Source organism: Rhincodon typus, chromosome 20 (genome assembly GCF_021869965.1).
Source record: "Rhincodon typus isolate 14 chromosome 20, sRhiTyp1.1, whole genome shotgun sequence".
Taxonomy (NCBI): domain Eukaryota; kingdom Metazoa; phylum Chordata; class Chondrichthyes; order Orectolobiformes; family Rhincodontidae; genus Rhincodon; species Rhincodon typus.
In genome coordinates, this window is record NC_063351.1 from 18,307,196 (window position 1) to 18,331,806 (window position 24,611).

The 24,611-nt window shown below is 40.2% G+C and overlaps 1 protein-coding gene across 1 annotated transcript in view; it reads left to right on the top strand.

The window, feature by feature from the left end:
• Positions 1-24,611, top strand: part of LOC109932541 (cilia- and flagella-associated protein 46) — a 205,298-nt gene that overhangs the window by 146,755 nt on the left and 33,932 nt on the right. The window contains exons 44-47 of the mRNA XM_048609174.1: positions 3,504-3,577; positions 12,184-12,377; positions 18,867-18,985; positions 20,848-20,939. Of these exons, the coding sequence (XP_048465131.1) occupies positions 3,504-3,577; positions 12,184-12,377; positions 18,867-18,985; positions 20,848-20,939 (479 nt within the window). The remainder of the gene's footprint in view (positions 1-3,503; positions 3,578-12,183; positions 12,378-18,866; positions 18,986-20,847; positions 20,940-24,611) is intronic.

A 24,611-nucleotide genomic window follows, 5' to 3' on the forward strand; every position in this document is an offset into this window, starting at 1 on the left:
TGGCACAGCTTCCTCCTCTGAGGCCACGGAGGGATATGCAATGTCTCCTCAAGGTGAAGTTCCCATACTTGTCAGGTCTTAGGCTTCATTGCAGTGCACTACAGATAGAGGGCACCACTTAACACTTGCATGCTATGCTCTGTACAACTGGAGCAGGCAACAATGGTAATTGATGAGGATCTCTGAGAACCACAACATTCTTCTCAGTGGGAAAATGAGGACGTTGATCATAAGAAACACCACGTTCACCATGCTACATTGCAGCAATGTTGTTCACAACAACCCATACAGAATGCCTTTGGCAATCACTTTCAATGGAACAGAGTTGAGTGAAGTCATCATGGAAATTTAGATTGGGGAAGATCATAATCTAGTCAAGCAGAGTCAGTATGGTTCATGAAAGGGAAATCATGGCTGATTGATTTATGAGATTTCTTCGAGGAAATCTCAACTCAAGTGGATAGATGGCATCCAGTAGATTTTGTATTTGGACTTCAGAAATTTGACAGGATACCTCACGAAAGGTAAAGTTGTAAGTTAGAAGCCCACGGTGTTGGAGGTTGTATGTTGGCATGGATAAAGAATTGGCTCATAGGCAGGAAGCAGCAAGTGGGAATGATCCCAGGTATGGAGAGATTGTCTTATGAGCAAAGGCTAAACAGGTTAGGACTCTGCTCATTGGAGTTAAGAAGAATGAGAAATGATGTCATTGAAACATATAGGAGTACTTCTGGAGTATTTGTGCAGTTCTAATCACTCTGTTATAGGAAGGACATTATTAAATTGGAGAGGGTTCAGAAAAGATGTACCAGAATGTTGCCAGGTATAGAGGGTTTGAGTTATAAAAATAGGCTGGACTTTTTTTTCAGTGGAGCATGGGAGATTGAGAGATGACCATATAGAGGTTTATAAAATCATTTGGGGCATAGATAAAGTGAATAGCAGGGGCCTTTTCCCTCGGGAGGGGGAGTTCAAAACTAGGGAGCATATTTTTAAGGTGAGAGGAGAAAGCTTTAAAAAGGACATGAGGGACAACTCTTTGACACAGAGTATGGTTCCTCTGTGGGATGAACTGCCAGAGGATGTGGTGAATCAAGTGTGAATACAACATTTAAAAGACGTTTGTATAAGTACGTGAATGGGAAAGGTTTGGAGGGATATGGGCCAAATGCAGGCAAGTGGTACCACTTTAGTTTGGGAACATGGTCGGCATGGACTAGTTGACCAAAGGGTCTGCTTCTGTGACTCTGAGTCTTAAGGGGCTTGACAGGGTAAAGGTTGAGAGGATGTTGCCCCTCATGGGAGAATCCAGGACCAGAGGGCATAGTTTGGAATTAAGCGGTGCCAATTTAAGGCTGAGATAATGAGGAATTTCTTCCCTCAGTGCGTTGCAAGTCTTTGAACTCCTTGCCACAGAGGGATGTGGAACAGAATCCTTGTGAATATTGAAGACTGAGATGAATAGATTCTTGATCAGCAGGGGAATCGAGGGTTTGGGGAAGGGTGGAAATGTGGACGTGAGGGATATCAGATCAGCCATGATCCTTTTAAATGGTGAAGTAAGCTTGAGATGCTGAATAGCCTACGCCTGTTCCTATTTCTTATGATTTTATGGTCTTATTACCATTCATTGACTGTAAATGTATTGATGCTGGAGAGACAAGCTCCTCTGTTTAATCCCAATTGCAAATGCAGCTTACCAGTTCATTTTCTTTCTTTGCTTTTCCTGTTGTTTGATGAAAGTTAATTTTACAAGTTGATAGAAATCGTCACAACATCTGATGCTCTCTCAATCAATAATGACAAGCTTTTATACTAGTACAGGACTCTGGAAAGAATCCCTATCCTTCAGACAAGATTATAACATGGTGTATCACTAAGGAGAACTACACTGTGTACCTCATTCACATAGCTGCAGCTAAAATTACAGTTATTTACACAACCGACCATGCAAAGTGGATATACGCTTACAAATGTCAGGTTTTTTGCACAACTAAGGGTCACTAGTGCCACCTATGCATCCTTGTGTTTTATTTTTCCTTTCCCTCCCACTACTTCAAAGTGCAGTCCTGGGATCTGCAGTTGGGATAAAAGGAAAGAAACCCTTCATGAAACTCCTCAAATTGACAGTCATAATTTGGGAAAATTCAGCCTGATTATCGAAAGTATTATACTGAACTGAAAATCCTTACTTTGCACTATTCCCCATTTCAGTATTCCAGTGATGACTTCATTCAAGAGGGCAAGGGTGTAATTATTGAACAAATGTCCACTCATGGTGCTAAATGAACCATTTAAGGGAACAAAATGAGAGGATGTGGAACAATTCTGTAGATAGAACAAAGAGGTTTTAGTGATGTAATAGATTTGAGAAAAGTTCCGTAATACTTCTGTAATACAAAAGTTCCGTAATATAAAGATTTTGCACCTTTGATGTTGATGTTTCTACATTCTTACACAGATTTTCTGGCATCTGCTGTAATTCCTGGAGTCAATATCAGAAGTCAAGGTGTTGCCATGAGCTAAAAATTATGGCTTTGTTTGTATTGCTATTAAGGTTGAGAGAGATTTCTGCTCATCCAGTTTGCTGCTGAATAGGTAGTTGAAAAACTTGGGAACAATCTTTTGGAAAACAGAAAAGAGAAACTGGGATGGGTTTTGGGAACTAACACTCTTCATGACAGTGTTAATGAAAATGATAAAGAATGAGGCCCACAAACAGGCAAGCATGCTTTCCAAATTAATACCATTCCAATTTTAAAGCTACATATTGTTTCCAAATGTCTGAATTCTTCTGTCATCAATGGCTCAGGTAGTAACAAACTCATCTACAAGTCAGACACATCTGAGCTCAATTCTCACTCAATAAATTAAACACAAAAAGTCAAGGCTAAGGATTACTGTAAAGGTGCCACCATTCAAATGAAAAATTCAGTAAGGCCCTGTTAGCTGCTTAGTTGAATGTCAAGAGATTGCATGGAGCTATTTTGAAGAATTGGGGCAGAATTATCTCTGGAGTCTTGGCCAATATTTATCCCTTGATTAACTTCCAAAATGAAATTATCTAATTCTTATCACAGTGCTGTTTGTGGAACCCCTGGATGGCTGTGTATTGGCTATTGCATTTTATACATCACACAATAAATAAGTGGTGACCTGCAACTTAAACCCACCACCAGTCAGCTCTCTCTAATGAGAGAGCAGCCTGATAGTCCTTTGGGAGAATAGCAACATTACCTTTACCTTACACTTCAGTTATGCTTAATTAGCTATGAAGACCCTTGAAATATCTAGAGGTTGTGAACAGTGTGGTATAAGTCCAAGTCTTTTCAAGTCATTTTAACTTGTGTAATAGAACACAAAATGGTGATAACTTTAATCAGGAACTGGCTCATTAAATTGGCCCTGTAGAGGAATGTGTGAAAAGTGACAACCATATTAAACTCTCTGTGATGTAGTTTCTTGCAGAGATGAGAAATAACTAATATACAGGTCTGTTGCAGATCCATGCTATATGGAGCACTTCTTGAGAAACCAAAATCAAAAAACGTTGACAGAAAGGGCAAAGGCAATCAAAGTAAGAAATTTACAGTTATTTTTCCGAAATGATATCTGCTATTTTTTTATTCACACAAAATTGTAATATTTGCACTTTGAAATGTGACATATTCATAGAGTTGTTACACAGAAACAGCCTGTAAAATGTATGCCCATTACCTGTAGACAAATCTAATCAGTCCCATTTCCTCATACTGTGCCCATGGCCTGTAAGTTTAATTCCTTCAAGTGCACATCCAGTTTCTTTTTGGAATCCATGATCATCTCTGCTTCAACCAGCTTTGTAGACAGTGAATTCCAAGTCATGACCTCACTTGCTTTGCAGTAATGTGCTTTGTCACCTATATCTCTTGCCCAGAATCTTTAATCTATGTCATTTAATACTTGTACCATTGGCTAATGGGAAAATGCTTTCCTTGTATACCTTATCGAGCATGTCATAACCTTGTATATCTCTATCAAATCTCCCTGCAAGTTCCTTTGATAATTGGGAACAAACTTAGCTTTTCCAGTCTAACCTTGTACCTCATCCCTGAAACCGTTCTGGTAAATCTCTTCTGCACTCTCTCAAAAGCCCTCCCATTCTTCCTGAAGTAGATGATCAAAATTGGATGCAATTCTCCAGTTGTGGCCTTACCAAAGCTTTCACAAAGGTTCAGCATAACTTTCTGCTTTTGTACTCATTACCTCTAATTGTAAAGTCCAAGATCCAAAATGGATTATTATGCATTTTCATATCATGGAAGAATAGCACTAGGATAATAGCTTAACAATGAAAGAGATAGCTTAACTTAGAAGCAATTGTATAACATTCCTCAACTGAGGAACTTTTGTGAAATTGAATAAATCATTGATTCTCATGCTTGATTTCAAAAAAAGCTCTGCGACTTTGTCTCCCTAATCTGTAAAGCCCTCTGAGATCTCTGCATTTCTCTAAATTTGGCCTACTACAAATCCATTATGTGTATTGTTCCACAATTGATGACTGTATCTTCATCTGCCTGGCCCCTAAACGTTGAAATTCTCACTCTAGACCATGCCTTCTAAATATCACTGTTTTTCATTCTTCTGCTTCTTTTATATGCTGGTAGCAAAAACAAATCAAATATCAAATCTGAGATAACAAGGTGTAGAGCTGGTTGAACACAGCAGGCCAAGCAGCATCAGAGGAGGAGGAAAGCTGACGTTTCAGGTCTGGACCCTTCTTCAGAAATGGGGGAGGGGAAGGAGATTCTGAAATAAATAAATAGAGAGAGAGGGGGAGGCAGATGGAAGATGGATAAAGGAGCAGATAGGTGAAGAGGAAGTGGACAGGTCAAGGAGGCGGGGATGGAGCCAGTAAAGGTGAGTGTAGGTGGGGAGTTAGGATGGGGGTTGGTCAGTCAACCTAAACGTCAGCTTTCCTGCTTCCCTGATGCTGCTTGGCCTGCTGTGCTCATCCAGCTCTGTGCCTTATTATCTCAGATTCTTCAGCATTGGCAGTTCCTACTATCTCCAAATATCAAATCTGATGTTTTTGGTGTAATAACATAGATATCATCTGGACTATCTGTGAATTTCCTGTGAGGGAGATGTTTAATGATGTTCCACCTATGGAGAACATAGCAGTACCAGTGTTTCTGTTAATCTGAGTACATGCATGAACCGGTAGCAACCGAAAAGGCACTGCGTGGGCCTTCTTATGTAATAAATATTGAGCTTGTGAAGCTATGCAAAAAAAGTACAAGTAGCATACTGAAGAAAAACTGGTTATGCTCAAAAGAAAATATTGTAGTCAATGTTGGATTAGGCAACATTTGCCAAGACTGGACTGGGGCAGTTGAGTATTAACTAGCATTTTTGGGAAGCTTTGATCCTTCAGATCCTGAGAGAGGCCAATAAACTAAATAGTGGAAGCAAGGGATCAAATGTAGAGATTTGGTAAATCAATGAGCAGAGTTGAGGCAAGGGAGGAAAGTGCTTATGTAAAGTAGTGATTTGACAAAAAGGGCAAAATTAGAACATGAGAGTAAACTTGCAAGGAACATAAAAGCACTGTAAAAGCTTTAGTAAGTATGTAAGAAGAGAAAGATTAGTGAAGATAAATGTAGGTCCCTCATGTCCAAAATGGGAGCATGGATACTGGAGAACAAGGAAATGGCAGATTCTTCAAGCAACGATTTTCGTTTTGACTTTATAGAAAAAGACACAAGTAACGTCACAGAAATTCTAGGGAGCCAAGGGTCTAATTTGAAAGAAGGCTTGAAGGAAATCTAATATTAGTTTTTTTTTTGAAAGGTAGTGCTAGAGAAATTAATGGGATTGAAAGCTGATAAATCACTAGGACCTGATCATCTATATGCCAGAGTACTAAAGGATGTTAACCTAACATCAGTAATAGGGAAAATGTTAAACACTAATATAAAGGATGTGATAAAAAAAGGCACTTAGAAAATATCAATGGGGTTAGAAAAAGTCAAAATTGATTTATGAAAGGAACATTATGTTTGACAAGCATACTAGACTCTTTGAGGACAGAACTAGTAGAGTAGAAAAGAGAGAATCAGTGAATACAGTGGATTTTCAGAGAATATTTGAAAAAAAAACTATTGAAAGCTCCACAAATCTAAAACAAAAGTAAGACACATATGATTGGGAATAATTTGCCCGCATAGATTGAGAATTGTTTAGCAGACAGGAAACAGAAACAGAGTAAGAAGGCAGTGATTAGAGGGTCAGTGCTTGAACCTCAGTATAGTAACCTCAGTAAAGTAACCTCAATAAAGATCAATGATTTGGATGATGGAATCAAATGTAATACTTCTAAATTTGCTGAAGGCACAAGGCTAGGTGGGGTTGTGAGTGGTGAACAGGATGTAAAGCAGTTTAAACGTGATTTAGACAAGTTGAGTGAGTGGACAAAAATGTTGTAGGTGCATTATATAACATTGCTGTGTGAAGTTGTCCACGTTGGTGAGAAAAACAGATTAGGGAGTCTTTGAGGAGCTAACAAGCAAGTTGGACGAAGGAGAGCCAGTGGACATGATCTATTTGGATTCATAGAAGGCCTTTGAAAAGATGCCACACAGAAGGCTGCCAAATAAGATAAGAGCTCATGGTGTTAGGGGCAAGGTACTTGTATGTAAAGAGGATTGGCAGACTGGCAGAAGGCAGTGTGAGCTGATAAAGGGGTCTTTTTCAGGATGGCAGATTGTGACTAGGAGAGTTCTGTAGGGATCAGTGTTGAGACCACAAATGTTCACATTATATATTAACAATGTAGGGTAGCATGGTGGCTCAGTGGTTAGCTCTGCTGCCTTACATTTCCAGGGACCCAGGTTCAATTCCACACCCAGGTGACTGTCTGTGTGGAGTTTGCAAGTCTGTCTGCGTCTGCATGGGTTTCCTCCGGATATTCCGGTTTCCTCCCACAGTCCAAAGATGTGCAGGTTAGGTAAATTGGCCATGCTAAATTGCCCATAGTATTCAGGAATGTGCAAGTTAGGTGGATTAGCCATAGGAAATGCAGGGCTACAGGGATGGGGTGGGTCTAGATGGGATGCTCTTCGGAGAGTCGGTGTGACTCGATGGGCCAAGTGGCTGCTTCCATCACTGCAGGAATTCTATGATTCTAGAAACTGAGGGCATTGTTGCTAAGTTTGAAGATGACATTAAGCTAAGTGGAGGGACAAGTAGTGTTGAGGAAGTGGAGAGGCTGCAGAAGGAGTTGGACAAAACACTCTTTTCAAGAGGGCTAGAGTACAAGAATGGGGTACTGCTGAGGCTATGTAAGGCTCTGGTTAGACCACATTTGGAATATTGTGAGCAGTTTTGGGCCCCAAGTCTAAGGAAGGATTTGCTCGCATTGGAGGGGTTCCAAAGGAGGTTCACAAGAATGATTCCAGGGAGAAAGGGCTTGTCATATGAGAAGTGGTTGAGGATTCTGGAGTTTAGAAGGATGAGAGAAGATTCTCTTGAAACTTACAAAATATTGAGGGGTCAGGATAGAGTGGAGTGGAGAAGATGTTTCCATGAGTAGGAGAGACTAGGACCTGAAGGCATAACCTCAGAATGAAGAGACCACCCATTAGAACTGAGGTGAGGAGGAATTTCTTCAGTTGGAGGGTGGGTTAATCTGTAGCACCCATTACCACAGAAGACTGTTGAGGTCAAGTCATAGAGTGCATTTAAGACCGAGATAGAGAGGTTCTTGATTATTAAGGGGATCAAAGGTTATGGAGAGAAGGTAGGAAAATAGGGCTGAGAAACACATCAGCCATGATTGGGTCTGGTCCACCATTCGATGTGCCAAATGGCCTAATTCTGCTCCTATAACTTATCATCTAAATAGTGATAATTGGGAAAAGTTGACGCACATTGATGTGTCTTTGTACACCAGTTACTGAAACCAAGCATGCAGTTGCAGAAAGAGGTCAGGGAGGCAAATTATATGTTAGCCTTCATTGCAAAAGGATTTGAGCACAAGACCGAGTTGTGTGCAGTTTTGGTCTCCTTATGTAAGAAAGGTTATGCTTGCCACAGAGATACTGCAGCAAAGATTCAGAAGACTGAAGGTAGGATTGCTGAATGAGAAGAGAAGAGATCAACTTGGCCTTTATACATTTGAATTGAGAGGAATGAGAGGAAATCTCATTGAAATGGATAAAATTCTGACAAAGATAGACAGACTGAATGCTTGGATGATGTTTTATCTGCTTGGGGGCATGGGTGTCTAGAATAAGGAGTTATCGTCTCACAATACTGGGTAGGCCATTTCAGACTGAGATAATGAGAAATTCTTATCTGAGTGTCTGGTGATCTTAAGAAACTCTCCATCACATAAAGCTGCGGATGACAAGCCACTGAATATATTTCTAAGAAAGAAATAGAATGATTCCTAGACTAAAAGTGGCAAAGGGTATGGGCAAAGAGCAGTAGTAAGGCATTGCAATAGAGGATCAACTATTGTCATGTTGAATGAAAGAGCAGACTTGATAGACTGAATGACGTACTCCTGCTCCTATTTTCTATGTTTCCGTAACAGTAAGGATAGAAATTACAAATCTGAGTAAATCAAAGATAAGTTTAGATGTTACAAAAATAATAGAAGGACAAAACTAAATGCTGCATGTCTGAATACATGTAGAGTTTGGAACAAAATTGATTAATTGATAGTGCAAATTGAAATCAATAAGTCTAATCTTATAGCCATTACAGAGACATGACTGCAGGATAAAATAGATTGGTATTTGAATATTGAAGGCTACAGAACATTTGGGAAGTACTGGAAGTGAGGAAATGGTAGCTGTATTAATTGATTATTGTATTAACACCATCGAGAGGGGTGACTTGGCTTTAGGAAATCAGGAAGCAGAAGCAGTTTTAGTCAAAAGGAGAAAATAATAAAGGCAATAAATAACTTGTAGGAGTGGTATACAGGTGCGCAAACAGTAGCCACATTGTAGGACGAAGTATAAAGGAGTAAATAATGGTTGCTTGTCAGAAAGCTATTGTGCGGATTTCAATCTACATACAAACTGGAAGAATCAAATGGGCACGAGTAGCCTTGAAAAGTTCCTAGATTTTCAGAACAGCACTTCTGGAACTAACCAAAGAGCAGGCTATTACTAGACCTGGTATTGTGTAATGAGATGGGATTCATTAATGACCTGATAGTGACAGTGATAGCAGGAACTGCAGATGATGGAGAATCCGAGACAACAAGGTGCAGAGCTGGATGAACACAGCAGGCCAAGCAGCAGCATAGGAGCAGAAAGGCTGATGTTTCGGGCCTAAACTGAAATTTTTTCTGATGAAGGGTCTAGGCCCGAAACGTCAGCCTTTCTGCTCCTATGACGCTGCTTGGCCTGCTGTGTTCATCCAGCTCTGCACCTTGTTGTCTCTGATCGTGACAGTGCCCCAGGTTGCTGCGATCACAATATCATTGAAATTTACATTCAGGATGAGGGAGAGGGGCAAGTGTCCAAGACTAGCATTTTAAACCACTTGTTTTAATTACTTGGGCATAAAAGTAGATCTAGCTAAAGTGAACTTGCACATTAGATTAGGGAATAGGTCAATAGTAATGCAAACATCTATAAGAATATTTTAGAATACACAGAATGGATACATACGAGCAGGATTAGGCAATTCAGCCCTTCGAGCCTGCTGCACCATTTGATACAATCATGGCTGATCTCATCTCAGAATCAACTCCTTTTTCCTGCCTGCTCTCCATAACCCTTCAATCCATTACGAATTAATAATCTGTCTACTTCCTCCTTAAATTTAAGTTCCAAGGGAGGACCTATGAACTATGGGTGACCGAAAAGTTAAGGATTGTATCAACTTGAAGAAAAAGTATAGAATTGCACAAAGCTGGGTGGCAAGTCAGAACATTGGACAGAATATAAAAAGAGGCAAAGGATGACTAAACAATAAGGTGGGAAAAATTAAAAGTATGAGAACAACCTAGTTAACCCATCCCAGAAATGGCTGTAAATCAGGAAATAGGAGGGCAGGGGTAATTTGAGAAAATGGCAATCACCAGGAAATGGTACTGAACAAATTTGTTGGAGCTGCAGTCTGATGATACTGGGGTCCTGATGGACCTTATCCTACGGTCTTAAAAGAATTGGCTCATGAGCTATTTGATATATTAATTCTAATTTGCAAAATTTCTTAAATTTGGGAAGGCAGTTCATTAATTTGAAAGATAGTGAATGTAACTCATTCAAACATTGAGGGAGAAATAATGAGGTAAACCATTGGCCAGTTAGTTTAATGTATGTTGTACAAATAATGTTAGAAGCTGTTGTTAAAGAAGTTAAGGAGGGCACTTGGAAAAAATTTGAGTTAATTAGGTAGAACCAATGTGGTTTTGTCAAAGATAGTAGGAACTGCAGATGCTGGAGAATCTGAGACAACAAGGTGCAGAGCTGGATGAACACAGCAGGCCAAGCAGCATCAGAGGAGCAGGAAGGCTTTGGTGGTGGGGTCGGCTCCGACACTTCCGCCATCTACAATCCGACCCCACCACCAAAGACATTTTTCCCTCCCCACCCTTATCCGACCCCACCACCAAAGACATTTTTCCCGAGTCCCTTGTCCGGTCCACACTCCCCTCCAGCCCCACCTCACCCGGCACTTTTCCCTGCAACCGCAGGAAGTGCTACACCTGCCCTACACCTCCCCCCTCACCCCGATCCCAGGCCCCAAGAAGACTTTCCACATCAAGCAGATGTTCACCTGCACATCTGCTAATGTGGTATACTGCATTCGCTGTTCCCGTTGTGGCCTCCTCTACATCAGGGAAACTAAGCGGAGGCTTGGGGACCGCTTTGCAGAACACCTACGCTCGGTTCGCACTAAACAACTGCACCTCCCAGTCGCGAACCATTTCAACTCCCCCTCCCATTCCTCAGACGACATGTCCATCCTGGGCCTCCTGCAGTGCCACAACGATGCTACCCGAAGGTTGCAGGAACAGCAACTCATATTCCGCTTGGGAACCCTGCAGCCCAATGGTATCAATGTGGACTTCACAAGCTTCAAAATCTCCCCTCCCCCTACGGCATCCCAAAACCAGCCCAGCTCGTCCCCGCCTCCCACCTCAAGCCCCACCCCCATCTCCTACCTACTAACCTCATCCCGCCCCCTTGACCTGTGCATCCTCCCTGGACTGACCTATCTCCTCCCTACCTCCCCACCCACACTCACCTTTACTGGCTCCATTCCCGCCTCTTTGACCGGTCTGTCTCCTCTCCATCTATCTTCTCCTCTATCCATCTTCTATCCGCCTCCCCCTGTCTCCCTATTTATTTCAGATCCCCCTTCCCCTCCCCCATTTCTGAAGAAGGGTCTAGGCCCGAAACATCAGCCTTCCTGCTCCTCTGATGCTGCTTGGCTTGCTGTGTTCATCCAGCTCTGCACCTTGTTGCCTCTGTGGTTTTGTCAAAGGGAACTTATACTTAACCAATCTATTGGAGTTCATTAACGAAGTAGTTTATTGTAAATGGGAACCAGTGGATATATTGCTCTTGGATTTCCAGAAGACATTTGACACACCAGTAAATTGACACATTAAAAACCATTGCAGAAAATAAAATCCATGGTGTAGTGGGTAACAAAGTGGTAATAAATAGGACATTGCCTACCTAACAGGAGTGAGCATAAGTAGCTTTTTTACTTTGGTTGGCACGATGTAATGAGTGGTGTACCACAGGGATGGGTGCTGGGGCCTCAATGTTTGGATAATATTAACACAAAGACAGATTCTTGTTAAGTGAGTGGGTTGTTTGATCGTTTGGGAACAAAGGAACGTGAAGTTGAGGTTCGTTCACAATCTCATTAAATGGGGGAGCAAGCTGGAGGGTCCAAGTCGCCTACTGTTGCTCCTGATACATTTGCATTTTTTTTGATTATTTACAAGGTTTCATTGCATAAATCTAGACTGGATTTGAAACTAAAATAAAATGATTATCATGCTTACTTTTTCTTTAAAATTTTGTAGATTAATAAATTATCTTGGTATAATGCTAATTGAGTTTGTTCTGTTTTCTCACCAATATTTTAACATAACTTTGCTTACCTTGTCATTGAATATTGTCAAGTTTAACCAAACTACTGTTTATTTCATTGATTCAGATCCAAGTCCAACACAAGCTAGAATTGTTCGTACTTCTGTATGTCCTGAATTATTTTCAAATATATTGGCCAGAGTCTCCAGATATAAGCAGAAGCTTGCACAGTACCTTGTAAAACTCGAATACCAGCGTAATTACAAGATGCAAAGGCAGGACGAGTTTCAACATTTACAAGAAGACATGAATCTAGATGTTGTGAGTTAATTTGATTTGCCAATTTAATATCAGTGTTTGAATTATTGTATCTATATTTTGTCACAAGCCAGAAATTAATTAATCACTTTATGTATTACATTTTCTATGTTGCAAATCTACCATATTATGCTGTTATGATACTGCATAGCATAGGTATCATGATTTTATTAAATAAGTCTTTGCATACAAACCTTTCTTGACGCTAGCATTGCACTTTGATGACATTTTGCAAGCAACTTGCAGCGTCATATTGGAACAATAAATAACTGATATGCTTTTATCCTGGTTCTAATATGTTGTTGCAAACTGGAAAAAAAATCTTAATTTTAGGCAAAATAATCCTATCTGTCTCACCAGAAACCATCATGTTCAGGTCCTTTTGCATGACTAATGGTTTACAGACATCAGCAATCAATTCCAGGATACATGCTCTGGGACTTATCTGAGAGTGCCCCCTAATGTTACAAGATAATTTTTTTTTCCCCTCAGACCCAATTATTCTCTCTGACATTTCTTGTCGAAGCATATATTCCAGTATAGCCCTCCTCAACTGGTGTTTTGCTATTTTAGGAAGATTATTATCCATGGCTGAAAGGGGTACTCTTTGTCACTCACAATTTAGTTGAACGTATTTTTTGTATAGATCAAGAACAGCAGAATTCAAGGTAAAGTATCTTCTAGCAAATCTGGTAATGGTGAACAGGAGTTTTTGCATGTAGTCACAGACAATCTGGTCATTTTGCGAGTGGTGCCCCTTTCTGTTGAGATAAATGAGGAAACCAATTTGGCACCCAATTAAAGTACCCTCCTCTTTGAGGAACTTGAATCCACATGGCCCTGTGACACTTTTGCAAACTGAATGGATTTTGAAGTAATTGGGACAACTGTTCTAAAATAGAAAGGATACCCAAGAAGTTTCGTCCACCAATGCCTACGAAACAAATGACAGTCAGAGGACATGGTACAACAGAAGATACTAGTAATGCTATCCTACATCAAAAATATATCAGAAATGACAACAGACTCCTTAGACCACATACGATCATGATTGCACACAACCTACATTAACACTGCGTCAAATGCTATCAAAGACTAAAGACCCTATACTGACAGTAAACAGGACTAACGTGAAATACCGAATCCCATGCAGTGAGTACAATAAACATTACATTGAATAAACGGGGTTGAAACTGATGACCAGGATACACGAACACCAGCTGGCAGTAAAAAGACACAACCAATATTCACTTGTCTTGATACGCACAGACAATGAGGGCCATCAGTTCGACTGGGACAAAGTGACCACACTGGGACAAGCAAACAACAGACATGCAAGGGAATTTCTGGAGGCCTGGTTCTCAACACGGGACTCTATTAACAAACACGTAGAAATAGACCCTGTATACAGATCTCTGCTAAAACAACAGAAATGGAAGTGACAAGACCCACCACACCAGAGGATCATATAAATTCGGAACGGAGCAGAACACCAATGATTTGATTAGAGGTTGCACTGATGATGTTGCCTAGAATGGTAACGAAATGTCTGCACACCATGGAAGAACCAGCTCAGTGAGCTAACAAACAACTGCATCCATGGCCCGAGCTACAAATTTTCACTAAGACCTTAGAAAGGAGACCATTTCACCATAGAGTGTCTGCTTGTTCCTGAGCTTTGCTTTGCTCTTAACCATTCAAATTAGTTTTATTTGAGTACATGTCCAATTGTCCTTTTTGAAATTATTTTGTGATCTGGTTCCACTGCAATTCCAATTGCTCCCATTGCTCTTATAGACAAGCAGTATCTCCTCAAGCTCTCTGATTTGTTTGCTAATTATTTTAAGACAATAACCTCTGTTTGCCAGAGGAAATAGCTTGACCCAACGTGCTCTATTAAATAACCCCACATAGTTTTGAATTAGATCATTTCTTGATCTCTTCAGCTCGAAGAAGAACCATTTCAGCCCCTCCAATCTAACTGCATACCTGAAATCCCATCTTCCTAATACCATTCCAGTAAGCCTTTTCTGCATGCTTTTCAAGTCTTTAGTGTCATTCCTAAGATGTGGTGCTCTGATTTGTATACAATACTGCAGTTGAAGTATAATCAGTAATCACTGCATTCACAACTACTCCTTACCTCCTAACATGTCACCAATTTCATACCCAAGGTACCATTGTCCCTTTTAATACTAGTCCTTCTCCAATATGGCTGTTATGTGTATGTTATCAAATGTCTTTTGAAATTCCATATGTACAAAATGTACTGCACAGTCTTCATCAACTTCCATAGTAATTTCATCAAACAGCTAAATCAGATTAGTCAGATGGTTTTGCCTTTACCAAATCTATGCTGTTTATTCCTTATTTACTCACAATTCTCTGAATGAAAATTTGTTTTGTCCTTGAAAAGGTCTCCACCAGACAATAAATATCTCCAACAAGAGAGAATCTAACAAGCTTTTTACTCATGCATAGGTGGTGGGCATCACTGGCTAGACAAGCACTTAATTCCTATCCCAAATTGCCATTAAAAAGATGGTGATGATCTGCCTTCTTGAACTGGTACAATCTACGGGTTGTAGGTGCTACCAGAATGCTGTTAGGAAGTCCTAGGACATTGACCCAGGGACAGTGAAGAAATGACAATTTAGCTCCAGGTCAGGATGGTTTGTGGCTGGGAGGGGAATATTATGTAATGTTAATGTTATCCTGCATCCACTGCTGTTGTCCTTCTGGGTGGTAAGGGCTGCAGGTTTGGATGTCCTGTTTAAGGAGGTAGATGTTGTAGTAACATGATGAAGGGAGTGAATGTTAAAGGGATTGAATGTGATACTATTGAATTTGACAGCTTTGTCCTGTTGTGTTTCAAGCATCTTAAGTATTGTATGAATGTTGCCGGCTGCATTCATCCAGGCAAGTAGAGAGTATTCCATCGTATTTTTTATATGTGCTGTGTGGATGGTGAACCGGCAGTGAGGAGAAAGCAGAGAGTCACCTGCCACAGAATTCCCTCATCTATAATGTGCTCATGTACCCACAGCATCTATATGACTCGTCCAGTTCAGTTCCTGGTTAGTGTCAACCCCAGTTGATAGTGAGGGATGGTAATTCCACAGAATGTCAGGGGGAGATAGTTAGGTTTTTTTTTTCTTGTTAGAGACAGTCAATGCCTGAATGTGTTTGTGGAGTAAATGTTACTTCCCTATCAGCACAAGTCTGAATGTTGTCTTCGTTTTGCTGCATATGGGCACAGGTTACTTCATTTCTCCAGTCATAAATGATACTGAACATTGTTCAATCATCAGCAAACATACTCAACTCTGATCTTATAATGTAAGGAAAGTCATTGATGAAGTAGTTAAAGCTTGTTAGTCCTAGGACACTATGCTGAGAGTGTCCTGCTACGATGTCCCAGGACTGAGATTATTGGCCTCCAAGAATCTCCAACCAAGGGAGAGCTTCCCTCCGATTCTCATTGACTCCAGTTTTGCTAGTGCTCCTTGATGCCATGTTTTATTAAATGCTGCTATGATATCAAAGGCATATACTCTCAACTCACTCTTCTCTCTATGTTCAACAACATTTCCCATTACTAATCAAAGTTGAACACCATTCAGAACCATGGAACACATGCACAACTTTAAATATCTCACCACACTAACACACAGTGACAGCAATGTGTACCATCTACAAGATGGAAGACTACAGTAATCTGTTCCTCATCAGGTCTGTATGCAGCAAGAAAACATCCAGACTTGGCCTAATAAGGGACAAGTAATATTCGCATCACACATGTGATCAGGCATTGATTAACCTTGAATATGACCTTCCAAACAGGCAACCTCTACAACTTTGAAGAATAAGGGCTACAGGTGCATGAGAACATCATCACCTGCAGATTTCCCTTCAAGTACGCACAATGCTGACTTGGAACTGTATTGTGATTCCTTCACTAGACATACCTATAAGATCATTAGATAAACCGATATGATGTTGTTATAAAGAAGAGGTTGTCCCAGCCTCCCCTGAGAAGTAAAACCAAAACACCCAAAGAGGAGCACCTTACCCTATAATCGGTAAAAAGGAGTGTGAAAAATAGTGTACCTGCCTTTCAGCAACTTCTAGTGGTTAAATAAAGTAAACCCCGTCACTCACTTTACAATCAACAAGTAACAATTTATTTATCTAACTCTAACAGTGAACAAATTAACTAAACTATTAATAAACTGAATAAACCCCTTCTACCTACTAACTATTCCTGAATAAAATAAGATTCTTATGGTATGCTGTTCCAATAAATATAAGTCCCACTTACATAAAATTAAAATAGAATTTAGTCTCTTGAAATTACAGCCATGTTACGTGTCTTCCGATATGCTCTGTGCCTTCTCCATCGATTCTTCTATCAGGAATATTCACTAGTTGTGCCATAGGTACCTTTGTTGTTTAGATGGTTCTTTCTCTAAGACTTAGAGGAGTCTCTGAGAGCTGATGGCTGTTAACTCTGGCAGATAGCAGTTCTCTTGTCTTTGTCCAACTGGTCCCTTCTTTTATACCCTTGATCAATTTCTTACAATAGGATTGGTCCTATGTTGTCAAAACTATCAGATTTAAATTTAATCGGTTTTTTGGTATCTAAGTGCTTGGTTCAAATTGATTTGGCTTATTACAAAACTTGTTGTCTTGATAAAAACTGCTGCTTGGCCTGCTAACTGTACAGCCTTTCAATACAAATGTTTCAATTCGAGTGTTCTCTATGTACTTGCAAACTTTCAAACTGCTGTTCACAGACTTTTTTAAAGTCTCTAAGCATAGAAAAAGCACATCATCTTTTAAAGGGACCATACAATGTTCCCCTCCCCCACCCCAAGCATTTTAAACACCAAATTGTAACTTCCTGACTCCCAAACCACAATAACTCTACCCCCCTTCACAACAATGTGAACTATAGTAGTCTATGGAGGCAGTTCACACCCTTGATTCTAGTCAAACCTAGCACAAAGGAAGAAGATGGTTATGATTGCTAGAGGTCAGTAATCTCAATTCCAGAACATCCCTGCAGGGATTCCTCAGGATAATGTTCAACCATCTTCAACTGTTTCATCAATGACCTTGCTTCTATTATAAAGTCAGAAGTGGGGATGTTCCCTGATGATTGTGCAGTGTGCAGCATCATTTGTGACTCCTCAGACATTGTACCAGTCCATATCCAAATGCATCACCTTGACAATATTTAGGCTTTGCTGACAAGTAGCAAGTAAAATTCACATTACACAACTACCAGGCATCTCTGACAAGAGAGTCTAATAATCATTCCTTGACATTCAGTGGTGTTATCATCACTGAATGTCCTACCATTAACATCTTGGGGATTACTATTGATCAGAAACATAACTGGAATAGTCTTGTAAGTATTGTGACTACAAACCAGTGTAGAGACTAGAAATGATACAGTGATGAATATCCTCCTTACTCCCCAAGGCCTGTCCGCAACTACAATGCATAACTCAGGAGTGTGATGGTATACTCCCCAACTTGCCTGGACTAATGCACTTCCAACAAACTGGAGGAAGCTTGACACCATCCAGGACAAAGCAGCCTCCTTGACTGGAACCACATCCACAAACATCCACTCCTGATAAACCACAATGTCAGCAGTATATACCATCTACAAAACTTCACCAAGGTTTCTGAGAAAGTACCTTTGACCACCACCATCTAGTAGGAGAAGGGCAAGCGATACATGGAACACCACCACCTTCAACCTCCTCCAAATCACTCACCAAGCTGACTTGGAAATACATTGCTGTTCCTTTACTGTCACTGGGTCAAAATCCTGCAATTGCCTCCCTAACAGTATTGTGGATCTACCTACACAAAACAGACTGCTGGGATTCAAGAAGGCAGCTCACCAGCACCTCTTCAAGGGTAACTAGGTTTGAGCAACAAATGTTATCGCAGCCAGCAAAGTCCACATTTCCATTGCGGTTGTGCAAGAATGCTGGCCTTTCCAACAAACTCGCAAACAATGAATGAAAAAAAAAACAAAAACGTAGTTAATCCATCTTAAAAGCTTCTTCAGGCTGTAATTTCTAAAATAAAACTTTCTTACTACCCCCAACTGAGGTAGGGACAAAAAAAAACAAATCATCGATCACAATGTTCAAGAAAATAAGCATCAAAATTACACATTCAACACTAGCTCCCAAAATAAGAATAAAGTAAATCCATCAAATTGGTTTCAGGATTTTCAAAGTTATTGGTTTACAGTTTTCACAGAAAATGAAGAGTCATGAAATTCAATCCCAAAAAGCTGTCCCAGAATGCCAGGCAATAAAAACAGAATTAGTCGCTTGAAATCTGTGCTCTTGAGAATATTGCAAAGAGAATGATTATATTGTTTTCTGTTAGAGATCAGCTGGCAATAAATGTGTTTAAGATATTAAGATGAGGAGTTTAATCTTTTTTTTATTTTCAAATTAAAAGAAAGCCAAAAGTACTGTAGAACTTGAACTCAGCCTCGATGCAGATTTCTCCGGTATTATTGCATCTATGGAAGATTACCTGAATCCTGTTCTGTCACAGTTTGACTTTACATTTTCTCCGTAAGTACTCACAATGCATTCCTCATAACAGCCATAAAAATAAATCTGATTTATTTTGGTGAGCCTTTGAGTTTCTGACACCCGATAGACGCTGGCTTAAATGTGTATATGATCAACAGGTATTTATACTGGATATGCCTTCTAGAAATCTTTGACTTAGTTTGCAGTCTGAGGAGTAGCTTCCTGAATTTCCTAATCTGTATGAGCATCCAGGCCACCAGCAGCTAGTCTCAGGCAGCCGTGTGTAGGAAGGCAACAATATGTATTGTTGCTAGCTGCTCTGTTTTGTATCTCCACCCAAAAACATGTCCATAAGACTCAAAAGATTCTGTATGTAAAGTCATGCAACATCTTGAGGTTGCTGGACTTTAAGCCATCATGCAGCCTATATTTGCTGGTGGATTTTATATATGCTAGCTGGAGGCCAATGCAGCTGGCTATCATTAGGCCCTTCCCAGGGTGGTGATATGGATATTCTCACCTAGGTTGGAAGGACCTTCCTCCTGCCGTGTGACCTCTGTCATGTGATCTTGTTAGATCAGCAGCGGCTCAACCCTTCAATGAAGCCCCTCACAAATTGACAAAAAAGGACACAGCAAACATGGACCATTAATTTCTAGCATGACTGACAAACTCCTGGGCCATGGAATTTCAGGTGTAAAATAATATATTGGGATTAAAGGAGAATTGGTTTCTATGACAGGCTAGGGCTGTGCAATATGTTAAACCAAATTGTTTCACGAGATTTTTCCAATTAGGTAATTTCAGCATGGCCGTGCTGTAACATTATACTCACAGCAAAATCTTCCCAGCTCCATGATAGCTGTTTGGAGGCACAGCCAGTTTTATGTCCAGTCAGCTCCCTGTGATGTCCCTGCCTCCAAACACTTGCCAGAGGAGGGACAAACAAGTTAATGGATACCAGTCTGGCATTAGGGATATCCAGTTAGGTCAATTAGATAAAAGCAAAGTACTGTGGATCCTGGAAATCTGAAACAAACACAAAACGTCTTATAGAATCTACGGTGTGAAAAAAAGAGTTAATATTTTGAGTCTGGTATGACTCTTCTTTAGACAATTTGATGGGGTCAATTAGATGTTGATTAAGCAGCATATAGAAATGTTATGAAGTCTTACACCAGGCCCAGTGCTGTGGCAAGACTTCACAGTGTTTGTGTATGCTGCTTAATGGATAACTAGTTACTCTAACTGGATACTCCCATTACCAGGCTGATAGCCACTAACCTGTTTATCCCACCTCAAGCAAAAGTGTTTTGAGGGAGGAACACCACAGGTCGCTGAATTGATGTCAAACTTTAATATTTGCTTCCGACTCTGCCTCAAAGCAGCTCTTCTTCCTTTCTCTATCTGTTTCTTTCATTCTGTCTTTTCTCTGATCCTGTCAATCTGCCTTTTGTTATAAATAAGACAGGAATTTTGCTTATAACTGACCAAAAGGCTGGGTCTCCAACCCCATCCTCCGGTCTGATTAAACACATGAGCACCACGATACCCAACATGGGGGTCAGCATTAAGTTCCATACACTGAGTAATATCTAGCAGAAAACCCAAAAATAGATAGTCACTCAAAGTTCATTTAGGGAAGAAATTGTTCCAGTTTATATTTATTTTTAATCTATGATCTGGGCTGAAACCACTATGTGGATAATCTCAGAGTACATGCTTAATATCTCAAATGTTCAGTGGTTGAGACTTGATCACAAAATGATAACTGAGCAGCAAATGGTCAAATAAATAGTTTAATAAAGCTACTCTGAAACCAGTAAATATAGGCTATATTTCTGGCATATATGGGACATGGATACCTTTTGAATGAATGTTTTCATCTTAAATGGTTTTAGTCAACAGTCTTCCCCAGTAGCAGGCACGGATTCAGCAAAATCAAAACCCAAAAGGAAAGAGGACAAATCAGTGGGTGAAAAGTCAACTCCAGGTATGTGGCAATTAACTAGGAAAGGATTTCACTAACAAGCTTTAAAGAGATTAATCTTGGATTATGTACATTTATAGCTCCACCATAATTTGGTTTTTCCATCACCTGTGTGCCTTTAATGTATTTATAGAATCACTTTGGATTCTCCTTAACTATATTTGCCAAAGCTATCTCATGTCCCTTTTTTGCCCTCCTGGTTTCCCTCTTAAGTATACTCCTACTGCCCTTGCACTCTTCTCAGGATTCACTCAATCCCAGCTGTCTATTCCTGATATACCCCTCCTTTTTCTTGACCCGAGCCTCAACTTCTTTAATCATTCAGCATTCCCTCTACCTACCAGCCTTTCTTGCCCTTCACATTTGCAGGAACATACTGTCTCTGAACTCTCATTATCTCATTTTCCCACTTCCAAACTGTCCCTTTATCTGCAAATAGCCTTTCCCAATCAACTTTTGAAAGGTCCTGTCTAATACTGTCAAAATTGGCCTACTCCAATTTAGAACTTTAATTTTTAGATCGGTTCTATCCTTTTCCATCAGTATTTTAAAACCAGTAGAATTATGATCACTTGGCCCAAAGTGCAACCCCACTGACATCTCAGTCACTTGTCCTTTCTTATTTCCCAAGATAAGGTCAAGTTTTGCTCCTTCTCTAGTTGGTACATCCACATATTGATTAAGAAAATTTTCTTGTACACATTTAATAAATTCCTCCTCATCCAAGCCCTTAACACTATAACAGTCCCAGTCTACGTTTGGAAAGTTAAGATCCCCTACCATTACAACCCGATTTTTCTTACAGGTATCAGAGGTCTCCTTATAACTTTGTTTCTCAATTTCCCACTGACAATTGGGGGGGCCTATAATACGATTTCAACAAGGTGATCATTATTTTCTTATTTTAAAGTTCCACCCATATAACTTCCCTGGACATTCTCCCAGGAAGATCCTCCCTAAGTACAGCCATAATGTTCTCCCTAACAAAGAGAGCCCTTCTGTCTTGCCTCCCTTTCTATCCTTCCAATAGCATTTATATCCCGGAACATTAAGCTCCCAGTCCTGTCCTTCGCTGAACCATGTTTCTGGAATAGCTATAATACCCGAGAGTCATGTTCCCATCTACGCCCTAAGTTCATCTGCCTTACTTGTCAGGCCTCTTGCATTGAAATAAATGCAATTTAATCTATCAGTCTTACCCCATTCTCTGCCAAGCTCTTGTCTGCCTTGACCATTAGATTTGCTCCCCTTATCTACTGTACCAGCCTTAGCCTTTTCTGTTTTTTGCCTATTGATTTGATTCACACCAACACACACCACCACCATCACACCATTCCCCACAGCACCCCCTTCCCCCACCCCCACTGCCCCACTGCTGCCACCCATACTTGCTGAAAGCCTCCGAAGCAGCACTCACAAATTAACCTGCAAATATATTAGTTCCCTTCCAATTCAGGTGGAAGCCATTCCTCTTATACAGGCAATTTCTACCCATGAAGAGATCACTCTAGTCAAAAAATGTGAATCCTTGCCCCCTGCACCACCACCTCAACTATGCATCATCTGCTCTATCCTCCTATTCCTACTCTCAGTAGCACATGACACTGGGAGTAATCCAGATATTACTACTCTTGAGAACCTACTTGTTAACTTCTTGCCTAGTTTCCTATATTCTCTCTGCAGAACCTCATCCCTTTGCCTATCTATGTCATTGGTGCCAACGTGCATAACGACCTCCGGCTGGTCCCTCTCCCCTTTGAGAATATTGTGCACCCTCTCTGAGGCATCATTGACCCTGGCACCAGGGAGGCAACACACCATCCTGATGTCTCGGTGACAGCCACAGAAACATCTGTCTGTGCCCCAGACACTAGAGAGTCCCCTATTATGATCTATCACTTGGAACCTGATATATCCCTCATTACAATAGAGTCAGTCACAGTAACAGAAACCTGGCTGTCAATTCTAACGAGAGGCCAACCCCACCACAATACCCAAAATGCCTTACATGTTTGAGATGGGGATAGTCACAGGAGAATCCTGCGTTACCTGTCTACCTCTCCTACCATTCTGATTGAGCCCTTGTGTACATTTAAAGCTGAAAAAGATAGCTAGGTTCTTGATCAATAGGGGGAATCAAGGTTTATGGAAAAAGGCAGGAAAGTGAATGTGAGGAGTTTGGGATCAGCCATGATCCTGTTGAATGGTGGAACAGGCTCAAGGAGTCGAACAGCTTATCCTGTTCCTATTTCCTATGGCCTAATGATCTTATGGTATTTTCCCTTAGAAACTTAGGAAGCCTGTATCTTAAATCCACCATAAATTACATGCTGTCATCACTGACTTCATCCTTTGACCTGTCCACATTTCAAACATGGGTCAAAGATTTGAATTCCAGTTGTAAGCAGAGAATGACTGCCCTTGACCTCAAGATATTATTGAACAGAGTGCGGCACAGACACTGAAGGTGCTAGGCTAGGCCAGGTTGTTTACAGCACCATGTCTTGAGTTCTGAAGAAGGGTCTCTGCCCCAAAATATTAACTCCGATTTCGCTCCACAGATGCTGCCAGTCCTGCTGAGATTTTCCAGCGATTTCTGTTTTTGTTTCTGATTTCCAACATCCTTGGTTTTTTTTATTGTTTTTTATTTTGCTAATCCATACTTTCTCCGGAATCAAAAAATGACTTCCACCTCCATTACATTAACGACTCTCATTCTTACCCTATTCCATATGCAGCAGAAACTACTATTCATCTCTTTGACACTTCCTAACTCATTGATTCTTCAATGCATAAGCTAATTAACATAGATTTACCTTCCATCTTCCCATCTGAAGACGTAGCAGACATCAAGAGTGCCTCTTATGAGAATATCAGTTAAACATTTAGGTGGTTCAATTCCATTAAACAGCAAAATATATGTGTTATATGCAAAGGGTTGCTTATACAAATGTGTGTGCGCTTCTGCTTATAAAACCTTTTACATGATTTTTTTTCTCACTCAGATAATTTCTTAATTGCACAGTCTTATGACACAGGGATAGCAAGCCTAAGCAAATCAGCCTCACTTTCACTGGATTTATAAATTAACAGTGAAACTAAAACATCCAATGACCTTCAAAATTGCTCAATTATTCCTTACCACACTGTACAAATAATAGATCTTGGGCATTATAACTTAAACAAAAATTAATAATTTATGGTTAATAATGTAACTTTAGTAGATGCCAGTGAACAACAGGGAAGCTAATTAATATTGACAATCTAACCCAATCTTCTTTGAATATAAATCTTCACTCACTCACTGACAGATACAATTAAGGGATTTTTTTTTAAATAAAAGAAATATAATTTGCCAGTTCGATAACTGTTTCAACCATGAATATCAGACCTTCTTGAAGCCCTTTAATGATGGGTGGTATTACAAGCAGATAGGACTGTATGTCTTGCTTGAACCCCAAAATCACCAGTCAATGCAAACAACTTCAGCAGACCTCTCAGAACTTTCAGCAAGTCAATAATTGAAAAATAATTACAGTGAGCATAACCAAGAAACAGTTTCCCACTACAGCAACTTCTAAAGCAAAAATTGCTTCCTGTCCAAAACCCCAGTCAGCATTAGTTCACTGTTTGTTTTCTTTTTTTCTTCTTCAACATCCTCTGTGGTTGGCTGGC